This window comes from Lagopus muta, chromosome 31 (genome assembly GCF_023343835.1).
Source record: "Lagopus muta isolate bLagMut1 chromosome 31, bLagMut1 primary, whole genome shotgun sequence".
Classification (NCBI taxonomy): domain Eukaryota; kingdom Metazoa; phylum Chordata; class Aves; order Galliformes; family Phasianidae; genus Lagopus; species Lagopus muta.
Genome location: NC_064463.1, coordinates 703,301 through 716,954, shown reverse-complemented (window position 1 = coordinate 716,954; position 13,654 = coordinate 703,301). Strand labels below are relative to the sequence as shown.

Here is a 13,654-nt window from a genome sequence, read left to right as displayed (position 1 = left end):
GGGTGACCTTAAAATCTGTAGATCTACAGCAGCGAAGAGCAGAGCTGGCCATTGTAGAGCTTAACCAAAGGAACCAAGGAGACCCAGCAGAAAGGGATGCTTCATTAGCGTAACAAAACGCAGCCCACATACCTCCCCCCCTCCCCCGGGTGCAGATGTGCCATGAGAAGGAGCTGTGAAACCGCCCAAGGCCCGGCAGCCGGCTCGGGGCGTGCTCGCTGTGGGAATTGCTGCCTGCACCTGAGGCTGTGCCGAAGCGGCCAGAGCCTGGCTGGAAGCCGTCCGGGCAGCACGGCGGTGGCAGGAGGAGCAGCGAGGCCGTGCTGCGGCCAGCTCCGGGCTGAGGGCACTCGGCATCCTCTGCTCTCCGCAACTCCCAGGAGCCCGGTTGCCCGCACCAGAGGCGGGAGCAGCCTGCTCCGCACCCAAGGTAGGAGCCCTTCGCGGCCCGTGCAGAGCAGCTGCAGGCATTTTTCTCTTCATATTGAACCCCATTTCAAAGCAGGGACTGGGGAGGGCTGCAGCACTTCTTGAGGACTAGTAGATGACCTGCAGCTTTGGGAGGTCAAGAACAAATCGGGTTCTTTTTAAATCAGGGGACAGACTTCTTATCGTCAAGCGGTATTAATACTAATTAGATTTTCTTCCGTAGTAGTTGTTGTTTGGTTGTTTGTATCCCTTACTCTCGTTGATCTGTGTGCTTTTTTATACCCATCCCCTCACGCTGTGTGGGACTGTCTGCGAGCTGCCCAGTCGGTTCTGTGTAACACAGCCCAGCTGGGACTGCGTTTCTCCCTGTGGGCCACGGGAGACACGAGATGACCTCGCTCTGCTCCTCTGCACGCATGGATTGATTGATGGAAGCTTTCAACTCCCCGATGCCTCCTTTTGACTGTCTGAATGCAAAGCCTCCAAGGGGGGAATTTTCATTCCCCCGCCCACGGCAGCCCCCAGTTTCCTCCCCCTGGTGGGAGAGGAGGGAAATTTAGCCGCCGAGGCATTCTTGGTGCAATGGAGGAACTGGGCTTGTTTGACGAGGAGAAGGGAAGGCTCCGGGGAGACCACATCGTGGCCTTCCAGGACGTGAAAGAAAAGCATAAACTAGTTGGGGAACGGTTTTTTACGAGCACTTATGGTAATGGTACAAGGAGGAATGGTTTTAAATTGAGACAAGGGAGATTTAGGTTAGATATTCAGAAGATGTTTTGCAGTCAGAGAGTGGTGACACACTGCACGATGTTGCCCAGGGAGGTCGTGGATGTCCTATCCCTGGATGCATTCGAGGCCAGGCTGGATGTAGCTCAGGGCAGCCTGGTGTGGTGGATGGTGACCCTGCGCATAGCAGGAGGGTAGAAACTAGATGGTCATTGAGGACCTTTTCAACCCAGGCCATTCTATGATTGTGTGATTACCTTGAGATCTTCACTGTAGCACATCACCTTAGAGAAGCTCACAAAGCTCCAAATGAACCCTGGGTCTCTTACAGAAGACCTGTGTCAGCAAGGTGTCTTGACATGAAGCTGAGTGGGATCTCTGTAGAGGTGTGAAATTGAGAGCCATCCCTGACTGTTGGGAGATCCTGTCGTGCAGCCCTTGCTGTGCAGGTGAGCTCAAGGGGCACTTGGGCTGCTCCCTGTTTAGGGGTAAGATGACTGCCTCCTTGCTATGCATTGTCTTTAGGCATACAGTCCATGTACCCTCAGCTGTTGAACCGGGTGTCAGTTCTTTGTGCCACCCAGTTGGAGTCAGCTTTGTGATTTGTAATCAGCTGTAGGCAGAGCGTTACCAGTGCTGTTGCTGCTTGTGTTCCTGTGCAAGGCCTGCTGTGCCATCCCCCAGGCAGTGCCCTGCAGATGGGCTGTGGAGGGCTGGGCTGGGACAGGGACTGCTGTGTTCCCTCACAGCTCCCCTGCCATTTCTCTTGTCCCTGCAGGCTCCAATGTAACTTCTGCCTTCCAGCCGTGATCATTTCAGCTGCAGGAGAGCAGCAGATGGCCTCAGCACATCCATCTCAGGTGGGGCTGGGGGAAGCAGGCAGGAGAAGCCGAGGGGCGGAGGGGATGTGAATGCAGGGGAGAGGGAGGTGGCCTCAGCCAGCGTGTGTTTGCTGGGGCCAGAGAAGCGGCTGGGACGGGAGTTTGTGTCCTGTGTGAGCTGCTTCCCTGGGCCTTGGCTGTTCCCAGCAAGGAGCCTCTTTGCTTGCAGGAGCCCGTGAGCTTTGCGGAGGTGGCCGTGTATTTCAGCAGGGAGGAGTGGGCGCTGCTGGACCCTGCGCAGCGAGCGCTGTACCGGGACGTGATGCTGGAGACGTACCAGTGCGTGGCCTCGCTGGGTGAGGGCTTTGCTGCCTTTCCTCCTCGTTGGGGCACCTTTGGCTGCACAGAAGGAGCCTCTGCAGGCCGGACCTACAATAACTGCCATGATGTTACATAGTAGTTACTATAGCAGCAACAAAAGATATACGTTGAGAAGCGTATATATATGAGAAGCGTGAATATCAGGAGGGATTAGTATGCACAGCAGACTCATAAACGCCCCAGAGTCAGTGCTCGCAAGCAGGCATGAGCCAGGAGGGAGAAAACCAGCCCTTCTACTGGTGCTTTACATCATGCCACCAGCTCCAGCTAACAGATGACTCCCTGCTTACTCCTTTACAATGTAGGATTTTGCATTCAATTGACATAAACATTTTGATGCCTTGGTCATTGATATTTGTCAGAAAATAAACAAACTCTTCTCAAGTTCATTTTAAAGAAAAAATCCCTTCGGAGTTTTCAGAGTTGTAAAAGGACTCTTTGTTTCAAAGGAAGCTGTGGGCCCAGCGTCATTCAGGCCCAAAGTGAGATTTCTCCCTGGGGAGGGGACACAGAGTGGAGCTGTTGAAGAGGCATTGTGCCAGAATGAGGGAATTGTTCTCATCTCCCCTGTTTCTCTTTGAAGCTCCACTTCCAGCTCCCAAACCCGTGCTGATCTCCCTGCTTGAAGGAGGGGAAGAGCCCTGGATCCCAGATGTGCGTAGCCCTGAGGCCGTGCCAGGAGACCTCAGCCCAGGTGAGGTGGTGGAGGGAAGGAGGAGGTTGGGTCTGGAAGAGCCATCTCTGTCTGTGTGTTATTTTGGGCACTGTGTGCTATTTCTGGATTTCCTGTCATCCAGCAGGAACTGGGATTGCAGATACGCTGGAGGACCTGGAGGAAAGTGGTGTGGCCAAAAGGCGGTGGGGTGGTGTCTGTGTGGAAGAAATGAGAAGGGATGTCCAAGGAGTCCTGGAGCAAGGTCAGGGTGAGCAGATCATGGAGCCACTGGGAAAGGGTCTGGGAAAGACAGGGAGGAGCCCGTTGGACTTCAACCTAGGTCAAAGAGTGCCTGAAGAACCCAGGAACAAGAATGTGTGCCAGCAGAAAAAGCAGAATGCATGCACTGAGTGTGGAAATAGCTTTGAAAAAGATTCCAGCATCGTTAACCACCAGTGCATACACTCATCAATGACCGCAAACAAGTCCTCTGATTGTGGGAAGAGCTTCAAGAGGTGTTCTGCATTGAAGCTTCACAAGCACAGACACACAGGCCAGAGGCCATTTCAGTGTCCTGAGTGTGGGAAGAGCTTCAGATGCAGTTCTGAATTGCAGCTGCACCAGCGCTTCGACACAGGGGAGAGACCCTACCAGTGCTCTGACTGTGGGAAGAGCTACACAATCAGCTCTGGTTTAAAGAGGCACCAGCGCATCCACACAGGTGAAAAAGCCTACAAGTGCTCTGAGTGTGGGAAGTGCTTCACAATCAGTTCTGATTTAAAGAGGCACCAGCGCATCCACACAGGGGAGAGACCTTACAAATGTCTTGAGTGTCAGAAGAGCTTCAGAAGCAGTTCTGAATTGAACTTGCACCATCGCATCCACACAGTTGAAAAACCCTACACGTGCTTTGAGTGTGGGAAGGGCTTCAAGAGGTGTTTTGAATTGAAGCTGCACAAGCGCATACACACAGGAGAGAAACCATTTCAGTGTCCCGAGTGTGGGAAGAGCTTCAAAAGCAGTTCTGAATTGAAGCTGCACCAGCGCTTCCACAGAGGTGAAAAACCCTATAAGTGCTTCGAGTGTGGGAAGAGCTTCGGAAGCCATTCTAATTTAAAGAGGCACCAGCGCACCCACACAGGGGAGAGACCTTACAGATGTCCTGAGTATGAGAAGAGCTTCAGAAGCAGTTCTTCGTTTAAGTTGCACCACCGCATCCACACAGGTGAAAAACCCTACAAGTGCTCTGAGTGTGGGAAGAGCTTCAAAAGCAGTTCTGAATTGAAGCTGCACAAGCGCATACACACAGGAGAGAAACCGTTTCAGTGTCCTGAGTGTGGGAAGAGCTTCAAAAGCAGTTCTGAACTGAAATGCCACCAGAGCATCCACACAGGAGAGAGACCTTTTCAGTGTCCTGAGTGCAAGAAGAGCTTTAAAAGAAGGTCTAATCTCAACACCCACAAGCACATCCACAGTGCATGCAGGCTGTAGAAGAATCACAACATATGGGGAACCTTCAAAAGCAATTCCAGCCTCATTACCTACCAACACAGCCACACAAGATACAGAGCCTGCAGAGCTCCAAAGGTGAGAAGAGCTACAGTCAGAGCCACAGCATGGTGACCACCTGTGGCTTTGTGTGGTGATGAACTTTACAAATCTCTTGAGTAGAGGAAGAGCTCTGCGGCCAAACTCAATCCTCTTTCTCCTTCGTTGCATGAGAATTATGCATATTGCTGTCCTCCAGCTGCAGTTTCTGTGTTGGGTGGCCATGCAAAGGAAAATCCGGAGTGGGATGTGTCACAGCCATGTATGGGAAGAGCTTTTGCCAGGGGATCCTCTCAGAGCATTGACCCTAGAAATGCCTGCACTGCAGGAAGAGCTCATCCCGAGCTCAGTCGTCATTAAACATTGTCCAGTCTGTATGATAAAGAGGCCCTGCAAGTGTCTCTGGTGCAGGAAGTTTCTCTGGGCTGGCACTTCCTTTCTCATGGGGAAACCCCCTACAGAGAGACCTTAAGAATTTTGGTGAGCCCAAGGATGAGGGAGACCCAGATGCTTTTCCCCACACAGGAGGAGTTTGCAAAGGAGATGGCATCACTGGCACCCTCTGCAGAATGGATTTCACCCAGGAGCTTCAGATGGCCTCTCCTTGCTACCCAAATCCTGCTTTCCTCTTCTGTTCTTCCTGCCAGCAGCTTTTTGATGCCGTTTCCTAAGGAGAGGTGTCTGTGTGGGGATGTTCTGTGTGTCTGTGTGCATGTGTTGCTCTCAGTAATCTGTGAGTGCGCTGATGAATATGAGGGAAGGGTCAGGAGAGCAGTAACGTGGCTCTTGGAGATTTTCTGAGAATCATCTGTAGAGGAAAGGGAAGGGGGTCAATAAAGTAGCTGAGTTGTTCTGGAGCTTTCTTCACTGTCTTCTTTTTGTTCTCAAAATAAATGTCAGCACGTGGAATGAGGAGAGGGAAAGGTGCAATCAGGATTTGGTTTTGGTTTCTCCTCCAGCCCACTGTTTGCTTTTGGGAAGGCATTTCCCAACCAGGAGGGAGAAAACCGGGCCTTCTATTGGTGTCTATTGGGAAGGAAGGACCCCCCCCAGCAGCACAGGGGCCTTCTGCTGCTAGAGGTGCTGCATGGGGCTGGGGGCTCACACTTGCACTGCACGCTTGGGACCTAGTAGAGGGGACTTTTCAAGGACGACCCAACATGGGACTTTCTGCCCTGTGTTCATTTTCCTGCCCTTAGGGTAGGGATGACTGGCAAAATGGAAGAGGAGCTGTCTATGTTGACACATCACTGAGACTGAGGATCACTCCCTCGACCTGCTGGCCACACTCTTTTAAATGCACCCCAGAATGCCGTTGGCCTTTTTGGCCACGAGGGCACACTACTGGCTCATGGCTGACCTGTCATCCACCAGGACGCCCAGGTCCCTCTCTCCAGCAGCTCATCCCCCAGCCTGTACCTGTGCGTGCAATTATTCTTCCTCACATGCAAGACTCTACACATGCTTTTGTTGAACCTCATCCGGTTTCTTACTGCCCACCTCTCCTGCCTGTCTATGTCTTGCTGAATGGCAGCACAGCCTTAAGGCGTGTCAATAAACAGACTTTCTGATATGAAAGCCTGAGAGGGATCAACAAAGCTAATGCTCTTTCTGTACACTGAGTGAGGAAAGGCTGATGGAACACGAAGATACTGCTCACAATCCTACTCATCTCCAAAGCTGCAGTACAGCAGTCTCAGTGATGTGTCAACATAGACAGCTCCTCTCCCATTTTGCCAGTCATCCCTATCCTAAGGGCAGGAAAATTAACACAGGGCAGAAAGTCCCATGTTGGGTCGTCCTTGAAAAGTCCCCTCTGTTAGGTACCAAGCGTGCAGTGCAACTGTGAGCCCCCAATCCCATGCAGCACCTCTAGAAGCAGAAGGCCCCTGTGCTGTGGGGGGGGGGGGGAGGGGCTCTTTCCTTCCCCCCCCACATCTCCCTGCAGCTCCCTGGCTCTGCTTGACAGCCCTTTACACTTCGATAGGGATGGGATCCAGATGAATCAGTTGAGGCATCTTATCCTCAGGTTGAAGTCCTGGGTCCTGGAGGGAGTCAGCTCCCTCCCATGCCTCCAACACACCCAGTCAAACAAGTACGGACCACACATTTGGCCACAAGCATCCCTCCTCTTCCACAGGCTTCTTTCTCCTCCATCTACATCAATTCCCATCTTTGTCTGGTGCAGTCACTATCCCCTTATCAGCTCTCACTGACTACATTTCCCTCTTGCATCCCCACAATGCTATCCCCATGCTGGCTGTGCCTCCCTCTCCCTGATGGAGCTGACATCTGTGTCACAGGGGTTGAGCCACATTCACTGACATCTCTTGTGTCTGCAGTAATAAAAATACCCTTAAATATGACAACTCCTTTTTTGGACAGTGCTCCTGGAAAACTTTGTCTGCAACACTGAGACCTCCCTCATGAACAGTTCAAGTCTTGAAGACTTGAGGGAAATGCCTTGTTAGGTCCTTCTGCACTGTAATGAGCCCCACAGCGATGTAGTGTAGTGTCCATGAACTTCAGGTACTGAGAAAAGACGGCTGTAACCAAATGATGAAGGTGCAGTCAAAATGCTGTCCAGAAATGTTGGAGAGTGTTGGAGTATTAATTGGTCCCTGTGGAGCCATTACCAACAAAGCCTCCCCACATCCATGTTAGAGCAGATAACTGGAGGTCGTGATTCCCGGCAGGCAAAGGCCCTGGTGCAGGTGCTTTGAGAGTGAGGCAAGCCCATGATATGCCTGATGCAACAGAAGGGTAGGGCCATAGCTGCAGCCTCTGGGAAGGGTGGTCCTGTCCCTCCCTGATGGCCCAAGGCTCTCACATGGTCAGTGGGACATGGTTGTAGAGCGGTGTGTGAGGGAGAGTGATAGGACACCTACTGCCCTCCCTACAGGGCTGTAAGGAAGGCAAGGAGGCCCCCATGGCACGAGGACAACGTGTACCCTCTTGAGACTCAGCAGCAGACACAGCTGCCACATCCTAGAGGACAAAGACCTTGGTTTTCTGTCAGATCCCTTCAGCCTTGCCAGTGCTGTTGGCCATTTCCACCAGAGGCTGTTCCATGCAGTCCTACGCTCGCCTCCTTTTCCCTGCAGGGTGCAGACACTCACCTCAACTCCTGCACTGGCACTCACCTGGCATTGCCTTACTCTGATGGTTTTGCAGTCTCACTAGTTGTTCCTTGTGATACAACAGTATGGACTGATCACAGAGTCCAGATGGGCATCTGTCTTGCTCCAATTTATTGGAGGGAGAGGAGGTTCTTTTATTATCTATATACCCGGCATGAGATTAAGAAGCAACGGTTCAAATGTTGGTCCGACCAGTTTATTACAAATCTTAATTAGGGAGATGGGGAAGGGGAGGACAGACACTATTATGATTTAGGGTGATGGGGAAGGAGGGCGATAGGAAAGATGGGAAAGAAGCAGCAAGGAGTCTTTATAGGAAGCAAGAGGGAGATAGTCACCACCATGGATCCAGCGAGGTTCGTAGTTCAGTCTTTGCTCTTCAGTAGTGGTGGGTCATCTGGCAGAGTCGTTCTATTGATGATGACCATGACAAGAATGATGGACCCTTTCCAGTGTTTTCAAGGTGGTCGAGTCAGCTGTCTTTGGAGTGACAGCTTCAATCCAAAGTGGTTGAGTCAGCTCTCCTTGGAGTGGCAGCTTCTGGCTCTGGGATCTCAGCAGCAAATTCCTTTGTTCCTATCTTCCTGGCCTTGCCTTCACAGGATGCAATGGCATCGTCCCCCAGTCTTCCATAGCAAACAGGAGTTATTTGCTCACACGCTAGGTCTTCCGCCAATAAACAGTCCTGAGCACTATCTTCTGAAGGCAAACAGCTAAAATTGTCCACACAGTAATGTTGACTGCCATACAACAACACCCATCACTCATCTTCTAGACAAGTCAGTCTTATCACAAGAAATACCTCAGGAAGCAAGCTCTGAGCCAAAAAAAAAAAAAAAAAAACCAAAAAAAAAAAAACAAAGAAGGATTCTCACAGCGTTTCAGGCAAAACAGTGCTACCATTGGAGGCAAGTGCTGAGCTGCCAGCTTGTGCAGAAAGAATCACTTCTAAGGTGTGTACACAGATCTCCAGCTCATCCTGCTCATTTCCCACGCTATGCACACTGGTCTACAGGCACTTCAGGGAAGCAGCAGGTGCAGTTACCCCTAGAGGGTGCAAGAAGATTTTGGATGGGGTATTGGCAACATGATCTTCTCTGAGGAGTCCCTGTATGATCCTATAGGACAGCTCAGAGGTTTTTCCCTGCAATCTCCCACAGTGACAACATCCCTCAGCCCTTCTCTGCCACACTGAATTCCCCTCTCTTGCCTCTTTGGACCTTGTTTAAAGACTTGGAAATCGTTCCAGAGAGCTTGCTCCCCAGCACACGTGTGCCCTGCTTGCTCAGAGGGCTCCATCAGGAGCCTACATACCCAGTTTCCCAAAAGCCTTCACAAGATCAGAATACCCAAAGCCTTGATCACAACGCTGCCCCTACAGCCAGGCGGCAAATGGGAGCCTCAGTGCTCGCCAGCCAGGGGCCCCCAATTACTAAGACTGTCCATCCTTTTTTGATGGCACTGATATTGACGCAGTGCCCTGTCTGGCCCTCTGCCCTGCATTCTAAATGTTCTTCTAGGGGCATGAATTCTGACTGCACAGTTTTGCATTTCCTCACTCCAAGAATGTGAGACATTGTCACTGTAGATAACAGCAGCAGTAGGAAGTTTGAGAAGCAAAATGACTGCCCTCACACCGTTTTTTGCCCACTGACTGATATTTAGTCCCCTAAACAAGCCAGAGTACTTCTGCTCCTGTGAGCAGAACTGTAAGCTCCATTCCATCCAGCCCACCAGTACCAGTATCACCAGCAACACCACAGCCATCCATCACACACAGCACACCCATCACAGGACCGTTCCCACCACCTCTCACTCATGCTGATGATGCTGCAGCACACAGGGCCTCCAACTTTGGAGGCCAATGCAAAAAACCAGTAACACCTAACAGCCTTGCACATGGGCACCTGGGGGGATGGTTGTTCCCTTGGGAGCTCTGTCTGTGCCTGTGTTGATTCCATGAGTGCAGAGGTGACCTGTGACATGGCACGGAGGGCACAGCTTTCTGTGGGGTGGATGCAACTATTGGTAGAATTCATCAAGACAAAGCCTCCCAAGTGAACATCCACCCTGAGAATGGAAGTCCCCCTCCTCCATGCCCACCATTCCACCACCACAGGGAAAACAAACCGCTGTGGCACCTGAAATGCTCCTGTTCCTCTAGATGGGTCACTGCAGTCACACCTCTGCAGGGACTCACGTCTGCAACAGAAGGACTTTCCCCAGAGCAGAGGGAAAGCAGGGAAGCAGGAGGAGACGAAATAATGGAAACTTACCTTAACTAAATGGAAATAAATGTGACATGTGACACAATATTAGGCAGAATCTGCAGTCAAAAAAAAGTTTCAGGGAGTAAAAGCGGAAAATCATTTTTATTTTCAATTCAGGGAAGACCTGCACAATATTTCTCAGAATAGAAATGTAAGATGAAAACAAAAAATAGTGAAAATGCTGTTTGGGGAAACGTAAAAGGAAAGAGAAGACACATGCCTGATACCATACGACAGCAATTATTGGATGCAGTTGAAAAGTAAATCAAAAGTAAACTCTTGGCTGAGCCGTTGTCTCCTGTTCCTGGGGATCCCAATGCCTTGAAGCTGCCTGCTCCCTCCCCACACATTTTCCCTTGGAGCTGTGTGTTGGCCCGTCCTCCGTGGCCCTGCTGTACCTCTCTTGCACCAGACCAGACCCTGCTTCCTGGGATGGAGGAAGCAGCACACCTCGGTGCAGCAATCATCATCTCCTTGCAGCTTGCTGGGGGGTCAGGAAGCATTCAGAGAACCTCACCTGAAGACATGGGCAAGCTCCTGCTGGCTTCACTAGCTCACCAAAATCAACTCCACATCCTGCCAACTGCATTCCAAGCAGAACAGCTTTACCAGAGCACAGCAGATGTGAAGGATCTGCTGTTGGAGATCTCAGACATACCTTCCCAAGGTGTCACGGAGTTGAACAGATCAATCTATGTCCGTGACAGGGGCGACAGGCCTCTGCCCTCCCCCCCCACCGCAGTCCCACAAAAAATGGGAAGGAAGGAAGGGAGGAAAAGAGCAGCGGCAACAATCTATGGAGGAAAACTTATTTTACTATAATATTGGAATACAAGATAACACAATAGATACAATTTAATTGAAATTGAGATGAATAAATCAGACAAGATGAGAGAGAGAGTTCCCGGGACCGAGTCAAACCTGAAAAGCTTGGAACGGCTAGGAAAGCACCCTCCAGCACCCACTGCAAGGCAGCAAGAGAGCGCCCCCCCAACCCGGAAGGGCCAGATCCCGTGACTGCTGTAATGTACAGGGATAGGTACTTGGAATTGGGGCAGTGACACTCTAATGCCCCGTACACTACATGATGTTTTGATGTGGAATACTGAAACCCGGAAACAAAAAAAAAAAAAAAAAACAAAAACATAGAACCATGACACAAGGTCAAATCAAAAACCTTCAAGCTCAAAAGGGATCACTTGCAAAAAAAAAAAAGCAGTTCGAGCCTCACTACCTATCAACACAGCCACACAAGATACAGAGCCTGCAGAGCTCCGAAGACTGGAAGAGCTACAGCCAGAGCCACAGCATGATGACCACCTGTGGCTTTGTGTGGTGATGAACCTTACAAATCTCTTGAGTAGAGGAAGAGCTCTGTGGCCAAACTCAATCCTCTTTCTTCTTCTTTGCATGAGAATAATGCATATTGCTGTCCTCCAGCTGCAGTTGCTGTGTTGAGTGGCCATACAAAGGAGAATCCAGAGTGGGATCTGTCTGCCAGGTCTGCGTGCAAGGAGAGTCACCTCTTACCTCCCCTGCAGAAATTCCTGTGCTGTGGGGCAGCAGGTGAGGACCCAAAGGAAACCTCAGCTGGGCTGATATGTCACCAGGAAGGAAGAAATCCTGTCTGCAGGCAGTGTGGGAAGAGCTTCATCTGGAGCTCAACCCTCAGTCGACCAGAGGAGAGTCCCAGTGAGTGCCTTGACTGCAGGAAGAGGTCTGTCCAGAGCCTGCACCAGTGAGTTCACGTGGCAGGAAGTGTTAGAAATGCCTCGAGTGTGAGAAGGGCTTTGTGCAGAGTGCAGAGCTCCTCACTCACAGGAGATGGCACTGGTGGAAGAAGTGCTACAAATGTCCCATGTGTGGGAAGAGCTTTTGCCAGGGGATCCACTCAGTGCAGAGACCATGGAAATGCCTGCACTGCAGGAAGAGCTTCATCCAGAGCTTGATCCTTATTAAACATTGTCCAGTCATGTGATAAAGTGGCCCTGCAAGTGTCCCTAGTGCAGGAAGTTTCTCTCTGGGCTGGCAACTCCTTTCCCATGGGAAAGCCCCCAGCGGAGAGACAATGAGGATGCTGTTAAGCCCAAGGATGAGGGAGACCCCAATTCTTCTCCCCACACAGGAAGATTTTGCAAAGGAGATGGCATCACTGGCACCCTCTGCAGAAGGGACTTAAAACAGAAGCTTCAAATAGTCTCTCTTGCTACCCAAAGCAGTTGGGTAAAGCATGCCCAGTTTTTTCTGCTCTTCCTGACAGCAGATTTTTGATGCCATTTCCTAAGGAGAGGTGTCTGTGTAGGGATGTTCTGTGTGTCTGTGTGCATGTGTTGCTCTCAGTAATTTGTGAGTGCTCTGATGAATATGAGAGAAGGCTCAGGAGAGCAGTAACGTGGCTCTTGGAGATTTTCTGAGAATCATCTGTAGAGGAAAAGGAAGGGGGTCAATAAAGTAGCTGAGTTGTTCTGAAGCTTTCTTCACTGTAGTCTTGTATTTTGTTCTTAAAATAAATGTCAGCACGTGGAATGAGGAGAGGGAAAGGTGCAATCAGGATTTGGTTCTGGTGCCTCCTCCAGCCCACTGATTGCTTCTGGAGAAGACATTTCTTTCACACAACCCTATCATCCTTCCTAACCGTGTTGCAAAGAGCAGCTGTGTGACACCAAACCTTGTTTGCCTCCAATAAAACTACAAAAAGCTGAGCTTGTTCTCCAAGTTTCAGGTGGTGGTGGGAGCAGAAGGCAGCGCAAACCCACATGGTGCACAAGCAGCTCATCCCCACAGTGCAGAAATATCAGAGTGCTCTCCTGTGCATGCTTGCCTTGCAAGTGATCCCTTTTGAGCTTGAAGGTTTTTGATTTGACCGTGTGTCATGGTTCTATGTTTTTTTTTTTTTTTTTTTTTTTTTTTGTTTCCGGGTTTCAGTATTCCACATCAAAACATCATGTAGTGTTCGGGGCATTAGAGTGTCACTGCCCCAATTCCAAGTACCTATCCCTGTACATTACAGCAGTCACGGGATCTGGCCCTTCCGGGTTGGGGGGGGCGCTCTCTTGCTGCCTTGCAGTGGGTGCTGGAGGGTGCTTTCCTAGCCGTTCCAAGCTTTTCAGGTTTGACTCGGTCCCGGGAACTCTCTCTCTCATCTTGTCTGATTTATTCATCTCAATTTCAATTAAATTGTATCTATTGTGTTATCTTGTATTCCAATATTATAGTAAAATAAGTTTTCCTCCATAGATTGTTGCCGCTGCTCTTTTCCTCCCTTCCTTCCTTCCCATTTTTTGTGGGACTGCGGTGGGGGGGGAGGGCAGAGGCCTGTCGCCCCTGTCACGGACATAGATTGATCTGTTCAACTCCGTGACACCTTGGGAAGGTATGTCTGAGATCTCCAACAGCAGATCCTTCACATCTGCTGTGCTCTGGTAAAGCTGTTCTGCTTGGAATGCAGTTGGCAGGATGTGGAGTTGATTTTGGTGAGCTAGTGAAGCCAGCAGGAGCTTGCCCATGTCTTCAGGTGAGGTTCTCTGAATGCTTCCTGACCCCCCAGCAAGCTGCAAGGAGATGATGATTGCTGCACCGAGGTGTGCTGCTTCCTCCATCCCAGGAAGCAGGGTCTGGTCTGGTGCAAGAGAGGTACAGCAGGGCCACGGAGGACGGGCCAACACACAGCTCCAAGGGAAAATG

General features: G+C 50.6%; 3 protein-coding genes across 4 annotated transcripts in view; 2 read left to right on the top strand and 1 right to left on the bottom strand.

Annotated features, from left to right (window-relative positions):
- Positions 1-13,654, bottom strand: part of LOC125686098 (zinc finger protein 485-like) — a 322,586-nt gene that overhangs the window by 62,584 nt on the left and 246,348 nt on the right. The gene's annotated exons all lie outside the window — the stretch shown is intronic.
- The window catches only part of LOC125686110 (coiled-coil domain-containing protein 81-like), a 312,318-nt gene that overhangs the window by 271,413 nt on the left and 27,251 nt on the right, over positions 1-13,654 (top strand). The window lies entirely within an intron of this gene.
- The window catches only part of LOC125686093 (zinc finger protein 420-like), a 62,873-nt gene continuing 49,740 nt past the window's right edge, over positions 522-13,654 (top strand). Inside the window, exons 1-5 of the mRNA XM_048929727.1 lie at positions 522-621; positions 1,934-2,015; positions 2,206-2,332; positions 2,941-3,051; positions 3,155-4,331. Of these exons, the coding sequence (XP_048785684.1) occupies positions 545-621; positions 1,934-2,015; positions 2,206-2,332; positions 2,941-3,051; positions 3,155-4,331 (1,574 nt within the window). The 5' untranslated portion in view covers positions 522-544. The remainder of the gene's footprint in view (positions 622-1,933; positions 2,016-2,205; positions 2,333-2,940; positions 3,052-3,154; positions 4,332-13,654) is intronic.